This window comes from Eutrigla gurnardus (assembly GCF_963514095.1).
Source record: "Eutrigla gurnardus genome assembly, chromosome: 14".
Classification (NCBI taxonomy): Eukaryota; Metazoa; Chordata; class Actinopteri; order Perciformes; family Triglidae; genus Eutrigla; species Eutrigla gurnardus.
In genome coordinates this window covers 3,133,344-3,147,455 of record NC_139937.1, presented here as the reverse complement: position 1 = coordinate 3,147,455, position 14,112 = coordinate 3,133,344, and the positions used below count along the sequence as shown (strand labels likewise).

Here is a 14,112-nt window from a genome sequence, read left to right as displayed (position 1 = left end):
AGATGCACCGTGTGTATACTCCATGTGTTCAACAAATGGGCCGAAGACGAGACTGTATTGACCAATCAGCTCGTCTCAAAAACATCAAAATAAGCCGACAGCATCGTCTGGTCCCACCGTGACACCCGGCTGTACATTAATATCTGCGATTCATCGGCTGGTTGATCGATTCTCTGAGCCTTGCCGACATGTTTTATTACCCCACAGTTCTACAGCGACACACAGGATGCTTCTCTACTATCTGGTGAGTTAAAGTCATCTCTTCACTACTTTGTCTCCACATGGAGACGAGCTAGTGGAGCTCCGATGTGCGTCCGCGGCCAGTAACCTGCTAGTTATAGCCTGGTATTAATGACTAGCATGTTATTAATGATTACCCTGGTATTGATGACTAGTCCGTTATTAATGATGGTCCTGTTATTAATGATGGTCCTGTTATTAATGATGATCCTGTTATTGATGGGGGTGTTTTAAACCGGGCTGTGATTGATTATGAGATTTAAACGATGCCGGTTTGTGACCTGGAGGTTGGTCCTGAAAGGCCTGATAACTAAATACGTAATCGAACACCTTCATAATCGATATAAAGGCCTGAACTTCCGACTTTTGGTTCCTCGGAAACATTTCTCCGTCGTGACTCTTCTTATGCTACATGTTTCCCAATGAAGAACACAGATTCCGTACAGTCCGTCATATAAACGCGTCCAGCGTGAAGACATGAGGAGGGATGCTCAGACTGCAGGTGCACCGCGAACAATAACAACGATCTGGCAACACAGACCCAAAACTAAAACATCTGCAGCCTTTCAAGTCTCCTTTTAAGACGCTGGCTTTGAACATGAGCTGGAGGGCAAAAGGTCATATGATGACAGAGATGAAAAAAACCCAAAATGAGGAGCCTACAGCTTCAATTTAAATGTTGCTTTACTGACCTGGACATAGAGTACAGTATACTGTGTGTGTGTGTGTGTGTGTGTGTATATATACTATATATTGCAAGATGTTTCTTCTACATTTTTGTTCATTTTAGGCTTAAAATACAAATACATATTTAATCTAATCCTAATACTAATGGTGAACTGAGCTCTCAGTTTGTTAATTTGAAGCAGGAATTTTACAACTATTTTAGAGAGAACACTTATAGCAAAAATGAACTGTACAAAAGGATACTTTATAAAACCCATAACTTCAGCTTTGTTGGCTGACGGCTGTTTAAAAGGCTTTTTCTCCCCGTGTTTTTAAAATGGTTCTCCAGAGACTAGTCCCGGCCTAAATCCCAGTTCTTACTGGTTACTGTCCATTTCAGGCTGGTTGCTACAAAAGGCATCAGAGTTACTCGCCGGGATTTCCTGAAAGTCAACGTCATAAGAACCTGGTAAGCTGTTGTGTTAGTCGTAGTCACATATTTCTAATTGGCTGAGCTGTTCAGCGGTCCAATTACAATACAGCTCATGCCCGTACAGTGATGACATCATGAACTACGTGCTGGAGCAGGTCCCGCCCCCTTGGCCCGGTCTGCCTCGACCTCGCTTCTCCCTCTACCTCTCCTCCCAGCTCCAGTATGGGGTCATCCTCGTCTACCACCGGCAGTGTGCCATTTTCCTGGGTAAGAAGTCTCCAGATCAGCACACTGGGGGGAAGAGATGAAGTGGGCTGGTTCTTTTTTTGGCAATATATGTATTTAGTTACTACAAGTAGAAGATTGTAGAATCCACATGAGAGAAAATGAGTCCAGAGGACTAAACATGAGCAACGAAACAGAAACACAGACCACCAGCTCAAATTCATACACACAATACGAGACGTTACAATGACAAGAGCATTAAGAAAATCATTGCACCGTGATGGAGACGCCAGGCTCGCTGCAGCTCCGGTAGTGTTCCCACATTTTATAGATTGGTCTGTTTTTGAATATAAGACACAGGTAAGTTATTTCAGCTACTTTACTACTAGAATAAAGTCAAATCTCTTATTCTTACAATTGCAGACTGAAATTGATTTGAGTCTCCCGATATCTTTCTACTCTTCATCATCTGTTGTGAGATGATAGATGTAGATCCTCGGACAACTAGGAATGGAAATCGGGATTGTTCACAATAGGGATGGAGACAAATCAAGGCCATTTTGACCTTCTCTCGATTCAACAGACAGAATCATATTGCAAAAAGACTGCTCATGCAAAAGAGTTGGTGAACTTTCCAGGTAAAGGACACGTCATCCACCTCAGGGTGTAGCTGTAAATCTTTGTAGCTTGAAAAGGAGGGAATTACATCAGTACACAATTACTTTTGAATAAAAAGGGGAAGAGGGATGATAGAACTGGATCGTCTCAGTGGATCTGGACTCGGATCTGGACTCGGATCCGGACGCGGCCACATCACTGCCCGGGTTTTTTTCTATTTCCATCAAGTCTGGCTTGAGTGCAACTGGTTCTTCAATTTGACTTTGTGTTCTTCCAGAGGAGCTTCACTCCATCGTGGGCCAGCTGACGAAACAAGTGACCCAGAAAATTGATCTGGATGGGCACAGCAGGTAAGAACAGACACTCAACATTTCACACAATGGAACAGAAACACAAAGTGAAGCTGTTTCTTTCTGCTGCTCAGACAGGCTGTCGACCTGCTGGATGCCCTGTCTCTCATGGAGGAGGCAGAGGGAGCTCTCGACCCTCTATTCGGGCTGATGTACATGCAGGAGCCCATAGCCAGTCCCAATACACTGATGCAGGTACCCACATACCCAAATAAGGAAGGATACTTTGTTGTACTGGACTTTAGTATAATTTCTATGTATTTGTCTTTACTTGAGTATTTCTTTTTCTGACATTTTACTTTTATTCCCTACATTTATTTTACATTATCTGTACTTTCTATACTCCTCACATTTTCAAAAGAGCTTGTTACTTTAGCTTGAATGCATTTGAGGGGAATTATCAATTATTATTTTTCTTATTAATATCACACACGATTCAGTTAGACTTTCTTCTTTGAGTACTTGGAGCTGGAAATCATCTTAATATTTGTCATAATAAAATGAGCTTGTGTGTCTCTCAGATAGGTCAGATGTACCTGAGACCTGAAACCTCTCCTCAGCATCCTGAACTGACCGACCCAACTGCTGCTGCTGCTGCACTAGAGAGCGGTATGATGACGTGATGTAAAAATAATGATCTCTTCATATGGCTGGCAGAATGTCCACACTGCTGACACATAGCTGGTTGAAATGGGCATAGTTCCCATTACTGAAGGCTAACTTGGGTTATCTTGAACTGATAACACAATACTTTAATACAAGAATAATAAACTCAAATAAATAAAACAAAATGCACATGAAGCTGATCCATCAACAGGCTTCCTACAACACAGAGGTATATTTGCACAGAGGTTGGATTGGATTTCTGTCTGCGATCACTTACATTGGAGCTTTTAATGTCCAGTATGAACAGAAGGAGTGACTCCAGCAAGCATGCTTGAAATGCTAATTGAAGGGAATAGACATTCATTAAACGTCAGCTATGCAGCTTTTACAAAAACACCTCCAGAAATGTACAGTATGTTGGATTGTGTGCAGTGATATGCACAGGAATACCACCGGGTCCCAGAACAGACAGAGCAGACATGATAGCACAGGTCAGGGCAGAGCAGACTGCTTTCAACAACATCCTCCTAATTGGCCGCGGCCAACACCGCCGTGTCAGGAAGTGTCGTGCAGCCGCGTTCGGCTTGGCAGGAGAAGGCACTTTAATTGCAGCTTGATGCGATGTGTTCTCTCCTGCTGGGTTGTGTAGCTGTTGGAATAGTGGACTTTTGAAATGAATGTCACCCCCCACCCCCCAGGCATAACTGCATCTCCAGACAGCATCACCCTGAGGGAGATGGAGCCTCTTGCCATCCACGCTGCAGAGGTACGACTGTCCAAAGATGCTCAATCAAAGACGTAGCATATTTCTTTTGACACTACTGGTCTTCACCTGCACCCGCCTCTTCTCTTCTTCTCACTGCTAGTTTGAGGGGGAGGAGCTTGTCGATCAGCATCCAGATACTATTGACTTGCTCATGGCCCAAATGGATAACTTTCCAGAAGGTTTGTGTTGTAACACCAAGAGCTTCTTTCCTTTGAGAGACAACGGTGATAAAAAGGTAGTGAGGTTTCTTCTTTCTTGAATCTTTTCTAACAGAAGATTTGGAGCTGCCAAGAGAAGAAGTGACACCAGAGAGGGAGATTGAGAGGGGAAGAAGTGAGGAAGACCTGGGTAAAGAGGGAACAAAAGAGCTCCCGGGATCCTCTATTGAGTAAATGATGCAGATGCACACACACACACAAACACACACACACAAACACACACACACACACACACACACGGTCCACACAAACACATGCTGACTGTGTTTCTGCCTGTGTCAGATTACAGCCCACCACTCTCTCCAGCGAGGACGCCACGTTGTTACCTCAGGAGGAGCTAGACCTGCACGTAGACAAGCCTGGACCCCGCTCAGACCAGCTCACCCCCGTCTCTCTGCCCCCCGTCCCCCCCCTGCCACCTGCAGCCGAGGAACCATCAGAGTCGGTGGGTTTTGTGGTGTGCAAGCACACTGATGACTTAGATCAAATTCACATTGATAAAAGACCACGAGTTAGTATGTTAACATGTTAATAAATAAAGATTGTTTACAGAAGCCAATCAAGCCTGCACTTGTAATTGCTGATACACTCTTGTTAAATATATTGTGATCCAATGGTTTAAAGTTCTGTTGGAGGGTAATCACGAGCAAAAGGGATTTTTCACAACCTGGCAACCCAAAAGTTCTAAAGTAGGCATCTGGACTACATCTGATGCACCTCTCCCATGCCCAGGATGCATCTCCTCCAAAGGCGAAGCCTTCGAGACCGAAGAAGCAGCTGATCTTCTTTGACCCGGTGACGCAGATCACCCAGGAGGTGCTTCAGCAGCAGATCGACAACCATCTGATTGAGACCAGACATGCACTGTTCCCCCCATCGCTTTCTGAAAGGATGCCCCCTGCTGCTGAACTCTTCAAGAAACCCTGCACCAGTTAGTAACACAAACAACACAGATCTGATTTGATGCTCCTGGCTCTCAAGTACCCAAACACACACTCAAAGAACACGAAGAACAGCCTTCCTGTGACGCTCTGATCTATGCCAGAAAACAAACCCAGTGGCACCAGTTGTAACGTGTGAATATAGGCTTTTGATGATGTCTCTGAAGTGTTGTAATGATTTATTGATAGAAACATATTTATTTATAAGCATTTGCACCTACAGCTATTTTACAATAAAATGTAACCTTTTCCAAAATAAACCTCAAAACAATTCGTTCCCCCCGCAGCCTTGCATGAAGAGGTGGAGTTGCTATGGAGACGGGCCGCGACCATCCAGTCTCTCCAGGACTCGGACCTGCAGGTCGGGCGGAGAGGGCCCGTAAAGGAAAGAGGGGGTGATGAGCTGGAGGCGGCATGGCCGGCTGGGCAGCCTGAGATGGAGGTGGCGTGTGACTCCACATCTATATCTGTGAAGCGTTTTCGTGCTGGGACAAGATGGGACATTTTGCAAGATGAATAACTGATTTTGTGTGATTACAGGTCCGCAGAGCAGTGGCAGAACCAGAGATGCTTGATATTTCAGGTAGAGTGTGAGTCTGTGGAGACTAAATGTAAGCCAGTTGAGACCGGGGAGAGTGAGATTGTGTGAAGTGGTTTTGTGACTGCGGTTGCATTCAGCACCAGCTAAAGTGGTTTGTGGCCTCCCCGGGGCAAAGCTGAGGTCAGAGGTCGGGGTTAGGCATCTATCACTTATGGTTAAGCGTTAGGGCAAGCCTCCAGGGGACCAATATAAGCGTATGTTTGTGTGTTTGTCCAGACCATGGTTCCCTGCTGCTGGAGGGCTCCGACCAAAGGGAGGTGACTCGAGAGATCGCCCCGTTGTTGGAATCTGAGAAAGAAGGGTAGGAAACTCAAAACTAACAGTACATTATCTTCAAACCACAAAGAGAAGAAAGAGAGATGTGAAGTGTGTGCATGCATCCCTGCTGATGTGTTTGCAGGTCCACTGTCTCCAGACCGGCTTCTGCACTGCAGGAAATCCCAGAGGTGGTGGACGAGGTGGTGGACGAGGTGCCGGAGAGCACTGCAGCACAGTCTCCTGGGTAATTACAGTTAACACAACACTGTCAGTACCCTGTCCAAACTCCCAAGATGATGTACCAATCTTTCAATTTGGTTTGGAGATAATAAATGTGCTTGTGTTTTGTGTTTAGGCTGCTGCCGGATTTGCCCATGAGTGAAGTGGGAGGTGTGGTGTTTCAGTCTCTCCACCCGTCAGGGGTCGACCGCAGAACCGTCAGCAAAGCTTTTCAGAGGCTGCTGGGTAAGAAATCCGTTACAGTTATCATCCCATCATCCCGTCACTCACGTTGAAATTATCTTAGTGTTGCAGCAGCGACACCGGAGGAAGCTCTTTGATCCATGAATTGGAGACGGTTCTTTGAAAATACCAAATGGTGTCTGTTACAGCCACCAAATCAAAACCCCACAAAGGCCAATACATAAGGACACAACCAGATTCAAATGCCAAAACTCATTTATTGTCCTAACAAAAGAAAAAACACATTTTAGGCCAAAACTCAATTGAATAAAATGTCTAATAGGATATTGATACATTGATGCATCTTGTCTGCAGTATTTCTAGTCCCTGCATTGTTTTGTGTAAAGATGTGTTTTATTTGCAGTAAGTGGATGTTTTAAACTCTCGTCCACAGAGCATGTAACGGCCAGGAAGCTCCGTGTGCAGCAGGACGAGCCTTATGGGGACATTCTCATATTACCTGGAGTCAGGTACGACGAGGTGCATCCGACTGTGTGACGAGGGAACGAGCCTCCAAAACAAATCATCAACTCCTTGTCCAGCTGATAGAAGATGATTTGTTTCTGAGAGAGAAAAGAGCCCGACCCGCATCGAAACAATGTGATTCATATGAAATGACAGTCAATTAGTCAAATGAAGATTTGTTATCGGTGTATCTTGTTAAGATGTTAGATTATTCTTCGGTTTTAAAACACTTTTCCTACTGCTTTGTATGAACTACAAAATAAACATATTTGTACGACCTCTGTCAGTTATTTGTGTGAGGAATGTGTTGGACAGGTGTGCTCACACATATCACCAGGGTGAAGGAGGTGCAAGGAGGAGAGCAAGTAAGATTAGTGAAACTGGAGCTCTCCTCCCCCTGGCCACATCTTGATTCTCCTCTGAAGACTTTCTCTGGGGGTTGTGACCAAAGTTTATTCTTAGCATCTGTCTTTAGCTCTCTCTTTCTCACCCTCTTTCCTCCTCCTCCTCTCTCTTCGTCTCATTTCTGTCTGTCCCTTCTCTGTTTTTGTCTGTCCCTTCAGCTTCTTCTTCACTTGTGTGTATTTTTACTTTTGCTTTATTCCTGTCAAGCTATTTTTTCCTTCTGTCAATTTTGTTGGCGAGTTGTGTCCCGACTTCACTCCTTTTTCATTGGAAGCTGTATTTTACTTTCTCAGGCGTCCATATCCTGCATGTTATCTCTTCCATTGCTTTAATATTGGATCATCCCGTCCTTTGTCCTGGTCGTCTACTTTTTTCAGCTTTTGCTTCACCGTGTTACAACGCCCCTCCATCCTCCTCTTCCACTCACACTCTTTTTCTCCTCTTTATTAATCGCTGTGTAGACCTGTACTTCTGCATCATGGGAAAGACAGAACTGTGCTCTCTCTATAAGGGGTTTCTGGACTGTATTTGCCTCTGCCTCTCTGTGAGTATCTCCACTTTCTGATTTCTTTCCACCTCTGTATCACCGTTGACATTTGACCTAAAACCATCTGCACTATGTGGTGAGGTTTAATTCATAATTTTGTCTTTTAAGCACTACAAATGGCATGCAGACTGTGTGTGTGTGTGTTTTTGTGTACGGCCTATTTCGTGCCCGTGTGCTGAAGTGACTATCTCCACACCACTCGCTGGGCTTATGATATTAATAACAGTCTCAGAATGCAGATGGAAATAGCGCCTCAGCTCCTCCAAAGAGGCCAGAAGTCATTTGACATTTCTTATTCACCTCCTTTAGAGAGAACTCAGGTCGCCAGGGTTAACCATGCTGTAAAGGCTCGCTGTCTGGAGGAGCTTTTCTTTCATCGTGGCTTCATTATTCAAACAAATACATGACATGAAGCGCCTTTCGATGCAGATACAGTTCACTGTGTGTGCCCGTAAGTTTGAATGCATCAGTCTCAGCCAGAGGTCAATCCACCTGATGACCCTGCAAGCCCCGTAGATCACATGTCGCTCACATCGTCTCCGCCTTTAGTTGGGTGGAGCAGAAAGGCCCCGAGGCTTCCCTTTCTGCTCCACCTGTCATGAGTGTGCCTTTGCTTCCAGCGAAGTGGCGCTGAGGCTGCGGGCGACAATGAGAGGGACTCTGAGAACGGCCACCTGATCTACAAACATGGTGACGTCCTCAAAGACAGATGTAGGTATCGGTTGTTGGTGTTGGCAGCAACACAAAAAAATGAGCTCCAGCTTCAGTTTCCCCTCAACCTCTCTTGCAGATGAGATCGTGGAGACTTTAGGTCAGGGAACCTTTGGGAAGGTGGTGCAGTGTTCAGACCACAGCAGGTAATGTGCTGCATCTAATGATGAAAGTCGGACCCATAAGCAACGTGTGTTTACTGCTTTTAATGCCGCTGTTTGAACACAGAGGAGGAAGTGGAATTGCTCTGAAGATCATAAAGAACTTGGAGAAATACAGAGAAGCAGCCAAACTGGAAGTCAGTGTCCTGGAGAAGATAAGTGAGAGAGATCCAGAAAACAGACAGTGAGTCGGCTGTCATTTTAACTCTTTTCATGTTTCATACCAGAGACGTCGCAAGGATTTAAAGACAGGGGGGCTTAGGCCCAAGGAGAAGCATCATTTAAACACTGTATTAGAACGACAACCAGTGAAGAAGTCCAGCTAGTAACAAGTTAAAAGCACATGGTCTTCTTCCATTCTCTTCTGTTGAACAAGAGTTACTGTCATGGTAACTTTTAGACACATTAAAGCTGCATGCTTAGAACCTGATGATGTAAATGTGTAAACTCTCTCCATTAGATAAACTGCAGGTCTATAGAATGGACTTTAATTACACCAGTTACTGTCCTGTAGATTGGTCCAATCAGACCGTGATTCTGTCATAAAGTATACAGTAGAATAAACCACACATAAGGTCACAGTGAAATCTGACAACATAAGTATGAACTTTACCCAAATAACGGTCTTTTATATGGATTTATTTTGTATTTATTCCAGCAAAATGAGGATACAGTGTCTGTAAAAAAAAAAAGAAGAAAATAAAAGACAAGTATAGGTTTTACAGAAATGCTTCTTTCTAAAGTATATTCTTTCTAAAGGGGAACATTTTAGGGTAGCTCCAGCCCCCCTAAAATAGGCCCAACAACGTTACTGATTCATCCATTTCATCTGTGTTTCTGTCCATCAGCCACTGTGTGCAGATGCTGGACTGGTTTAACTACTTCGGCCACGTGTGCATCTCCTTTGAGCTGCTGTCTCTCAGCACCTTCGACTTCCTGAAAGCAAACAACTTCCTGCCTTATCCCGTGGAACAGATCCGACACATGGCCCACCAGATCTGCCACGCTGTCAGCTGTGAGTCCAGCATGCATCACACCAAACCACCGCCTCACTTTTTCTCTCGGATCAATGTCACTGATAGTAAGTGGATTAGAACAGCTGTTCCACTGACGTAGCATTGAACAAGCCATGTAGATATTTAGAGGGTGACTATTACCTGAACACCATTATTTTCATTCCTACAAATGTATCATAATGCGTGACTGTAACCATTTAAAAGCATGACCAGACGAGGGCGTTGGCTCTCCCCTGATGAATCTCCATCTGTTCCCTCCTCCCTCTGTCTCCGCTGCAGTTCTCCATGACAACGAGCTTACTCATACCGACCTGAAGCCCGAGAACATCCTCTTTGTCAACTCAGACTACTCCCTCATATACAATGCTGAGAAGGTAAACAGCTGGCTGCACGAGGGCTGGGACCTTCAGGGGTGAACGGTAATCAGGCTGTTAAATAAGCAGGGATTAATGCAAGCCAAGCAGCCTGGGACATTCGCTTTGTTGCTGCCAATTTGGATGCAAATTTTACTCAGCAGAATCTGTGAACCGCCAAAATGGGTTCAAGGCACACGTCCTCATCCAGGTTGTGTTTGTTGACCTCAGTACGACAACGAGTGGCATCTTTGATGGGAGGTTGTTTTCTGTTTGGTTTTTGAAATCCTCTGCGTAACACGAGACATCAGCAGTGAGAAAATCCCAAAGGGTTGAATCAAACCTCCAGGTTAGCCAAACATATGACTCAGAAAACAAATGTGCAAAAAAAAATACACAATTTCTGTGTTCCTGGTTAAACGTTGACCATCCTAAGATTTTATTTTGTGCAAGAAATGCTGCTACTAGGGCCCTCTTTGTTGAAACTACACACACGCAAATCTTACATCTCTTACAAAAGCACTTCATTCTATTCCAACAGCACACGGATGTCTAAAACTATTATTGATAAGGGCGGTTTCTGTGATCTAATGGCTTCCAGGTGCTTTTTATTCTGGGGGCAGTCGATGATAATGGAGCGTGGTATTTCAGGGGCAGTACTAAGCAAACAACACACACACACACACACACACACACACACACACACACACACACACACACACACACACACACACACACACACACTTTTAGTTTTGAATGATGTGTCTTACGTAGATAACCATGTGTAGTTATTTGCATAAAAGTTTTTGTGTCTTGACATTGCAAAAAGGTTCTGTATTTTGGGAAATATTTTATTGTCTTGCAGAGAATGACTCAGTTCTGTTAGCTTAGTTTAGCTTAGCTGATTGTAAAGACTGGAAACGGGGGGAAAGGGGGTCCTGGCTTTGTCCCGGGGTAATAACAGCAGCTAACTCCTCTAAAGTTCACTAAGAAACCTGCTGTATCTCATTCACTAAACTGTACAAATACAAAATGTTAATGGTGAGTTCAGACAGGTTTACCTGTAATTTGTGTGAAAGTTCAGTACAGATGTGAGCTTTAAGCCAGCTAGCTGTTGAAACATGGACTGTACATGGGAGTGTGTTTGTGTTCCACTGAAATCACCAGAAACTCTTATTAATTATAATAGTATAATATGTGTCGTTATGCTATCCAAGTCTTCATAACTGCAGAAATGTGGAACTATTCCTTTAGAAATATGCGCGTGCACGCTTTCCCCTCGCAGTCATTACCAACAGGTGCTCCATCGAGTTTGATCTCCAAGTATATCTGGCTGAATGTTTGGCTGTTTGCTTCCATGTCTTCCTGCAGAAGTGCAATGAGCGCAGAATAAAAGACACCACGGTGCGGCTCGTTGACTTTGGCAGCGCCACCTTCGACCACGAACACCACTCCACCGTCATCTCCACACGTCACTACCGGGCTCCGGAGATCATTCTGGGTAAGAGGGCGTGTTGGAGACCAGCGAGTACCCAGTCCTGTCTAGGGGTTTTGAAGGGTCTGTCCCTCCTCTCTGTCCCACAGAGCTGGGCTGGAGTCACCCATGTGATGTGTGGAGTATCGGCTGCATCCTGTTTGAGTACTACGAAGGCTTCACGCTGTACCAGGTCACACGTGTGATAAAATGGGTCAAATCACCGCACGCTGACAGCGCTGTGATTTTGATCTCGCTGACATGATGGTTCTTTTTCTAGACTCATGACAATAAGGAGCATCTTGCTATGATGGAGAGTGTGCAGGGACCGGTTCCGCAGAGGATGATCCAAAGGAGCAGGTAGCACACTTCCTGTACGCTGTTGCACAAAACGCAGGTGCAGACCGACTTTATCTGATGAAAGGGATTTCTTCTGTTCGCAGAAAACAGAAGTATTTCCACCGTGGCCGTCTGGACTGGAACGAGTTCTCCAAGGCCGGACGCTACGTCAAAGCCAGGTGCAAACCTTTAAGGGTGAGCTGAGGCAGGCACAAACTTTGAAACACCGGCAGCATACGATAACTCCCTTATGCAACACGTTTCTGCCTTTTATTGTTGTCTTTCAGAAGTACCTGCTGTCACACGGAACAGAACACCACCAGCTGTTCTATCTCTTGGAGAGGATGCTGGACTACGAGCCCTCCACACGCATCTCTCTGTCCTCCGCATTGTGTCAACCCTTCTTCCTGCCTCATCATCACCCAGGAAGGAGTCAAGTCTGGAGGCACAGCTGTGACATGAGCGGATGATGCTGAACAGACACTCTATGAGGACCATGCCAGCGTGTATGCAAGGATTAGTTTCTCGACTACAAATCATAAAAAAGGTATACGTCTCTGTATTCTATATAGTGTGAATGATGGGCCCTTTTCACAGCAGCCATGTGACATGTCATGGCAGGGTGATTCATTAATCACATTAATGATGGGCCTGTTCCATTTAGGTGGGTCAGGGCTCTGGTGTTGTGCATGCTGGCTCACTGGAACGGGGCCATAATTCATTTGATGAATTCCACCCGTTTTTCTGCCTTGACATGTCAGAATGGCTGCTGTGTGACGGGCCGATAGGAGCAGGTGAAGAAGTGGTGTATGTGAGGAGTCTTTGGCAAGTAGATCAGTTTTTGGGGGCAGTGATGCTGTGAGCCCTGCAGGGATGTTCCCCTGATGGAGTCGGTGGTGGTGAGAGAGTGAAGATGATTAGGTGAAGATTCTTCCTCATAAGCTCAGAGATCAAACTGGAGGTGCATGGGGTCGACGTGGGTCCATTTGTTTGACACTAACGAGACGACTGGAAACTTCTTTGGCCACTTTGTTCATAGTGACCAACAGACAGCAGACACAGAATCAGTTATGATTCCTTTTTTTCTTCTAAGTCCAATATAAACCCACTTTTTGCTCTGATTAGGTCTTAATCAACTCCAGAGGGAACTCTCTGACTCTTTTGCTGCTAAATGCTCCACTTTATTTACCTTTGTCTGCCGTGTGCTGTTGATCAGGACGCCCAGTCTGCGGAAAACGTTGAAATCTCTTCATCACATCGGAGCTTCCAATGTCTGATTGTCACATGCAAGTACATGCAAGTACATCCAGTCTGTGGAGTTAATTTATAGGATAAAGACACAAAAGCTGAAGTTATATGCAACTTTAAAAAGTATCTTTTCAGCGTTACACGATTCATCAGTTTATACCAATAATTTATGTGTTTGTGATACATTTTGTACTTCTTAAGCTGTTTGATCAGTTCAGTTTTTCATCTGTCCATCTGTGCAGGTCACACACACACACACACACACACACACACACACACACACACACACACACACACACAGACACACACACACACACACACTCCTCCCTCGGTTACCGTTTGCTGAGCGCGGTCACAAGGCTGAGACAGTGTGTGCACTTGCCAGGTTTCCTTTCCAGCCTCAGTCCAGCGGAGAGAGACGTATAGTCAGTGTGTGTGTTTGACTGAATGAGACCTTATTTCCTTATTTCTGAAGTGTGTGGGAGGTTGTGTGACACTTGTATGAGTGTATCAGTGTGTTCATGTATGTGTGTGTGTGTGTGTGTGTGTGTGTGTGTGGTAGTGGTTAAACTAGTTTAGGCTGTTATTGAGCAGAGAAATGTTTGAATAGAGACTTGATGACGGAAGGTAAATTAATATCTCTTTGTGTGTATTTGCAAAGACTGTCTGTCTGTCTGTCTGTCTGTCTGTCTGTCTGTCTGTCTGTCTGTCTGTCTGTCTGTCTGTCTGTCTGTCTGTCTGTATGTATGTATGGGTATTTGAAATTCTCTTTTATCAGCAAAACATTTACTGCAAACTGTGTTTGGATTCATGTTACTGTGGGAAAAGGTTTCCTGAAGGACGAGCAGGAGCTGATTTTAAACAGATTGTTCAGGAATAGGTGTGTGAGCCAAAACTTTCCTCATAAATCAACAGTGTAATGTGTAATTCTTCAGATTGACTTAAACTCATTATCTACAAATTACAATTACATGATATAATGTGTATGTATTATGTATTATACGATTTC

The 14,112-nt window shown here is 44.6% G+C and overlaps 3 protein-coding genes across 5 annotated transcripts; all 3 read left to right on the top strand.

The window, feature by feature from the left end:
• Positions 1-188: 188 nt before the first annotated feature.
• LOC311024835 (meiotic recombination protein REC8 homolog) lies at positions 189-4,977 on the top strand (the record flags this gene model as incomplete). The annotated part of the gene is made up of 11 exons (XM_084027409.1): positions 189-244; positions 1,307-1,375; positions 1,464-1,606; positions 2,460-2,532; positions 2,607-2,727; positions 3,054-3,141; positions 3,837-3,904; positions 4,005-4,083; positions 4,178-4,292; positions 4,405-4,567; positions 4,855-4,977. Coding segments are annotated over 11 exons (1,098 nt in total), but the record flags the coding sequence as incomplete, so codon positions are not given.
• LOC311024364 (uncharacterized protein) lies at positions 4,977-5,989 on the top strand. Its single transcript, XM_084026737.1, has 4 exons — positions 4,977-5,053; positions 5,351-5,505; positions 5,604-5,646; positions 5,881-5,989. The coding sequence occupies exons 1-4, from the start codon at positions 5,014-5,016 to the stop codon at positions 5,967-5,969; spliced, it is 327 nt and encodes a 108-aa protein (XP_083882863.1). The 5' UTR covers positions 4,977-5,013; the 3' UTR covers positions 5,970-5,989.
• Positions 5,990-7,378: 1,389 nt separating this feature from the next.
• On the top strand, positions 7,379-13,368 carry clk2b (CDC-like kinase 2b). 3 transcript variants are annotated; one of them, XM_084026697.1, is made up of 11 exons: positions 7,379-7,798; positions 8,422-8,512; positions 8,592-8,658; positions 8,741-8,857; positions 9,522-9,688; positions 9,969-10,063; positions 11,414-11,543; positions 11,627-11,709; positions 11,797-11,876; positions 11,960-12,050; positions 12,143-13,368. In XM_084026697.1, the coding sequence occupies exons 1-11, from the start codon at positions 7,733-7,735 to the stop codon at positions 12,323-12,325; spliced, it is 1,170 nt and encodes a 389-aa protein (XP_083882823.1). In that variant the 5' UTR covers positions 7,379-7,732; the 3' UTR covers positions 12,326-13,368. The 3 variants fall into 3 exon arrangements, with proteins under 3 accessions (XP_083882823.1, XP_083882822.1, XP_083882821.1); XM_084026696.1 differs by having other exon boundaries at positions 9,522-9,754; positions 11,960-12,034; XM_084026695.1 differs by having other exon boundaries at positions 9,522-9,754.
• Positions 13,369-14,112: the final 744 nt, after the last annotated feature.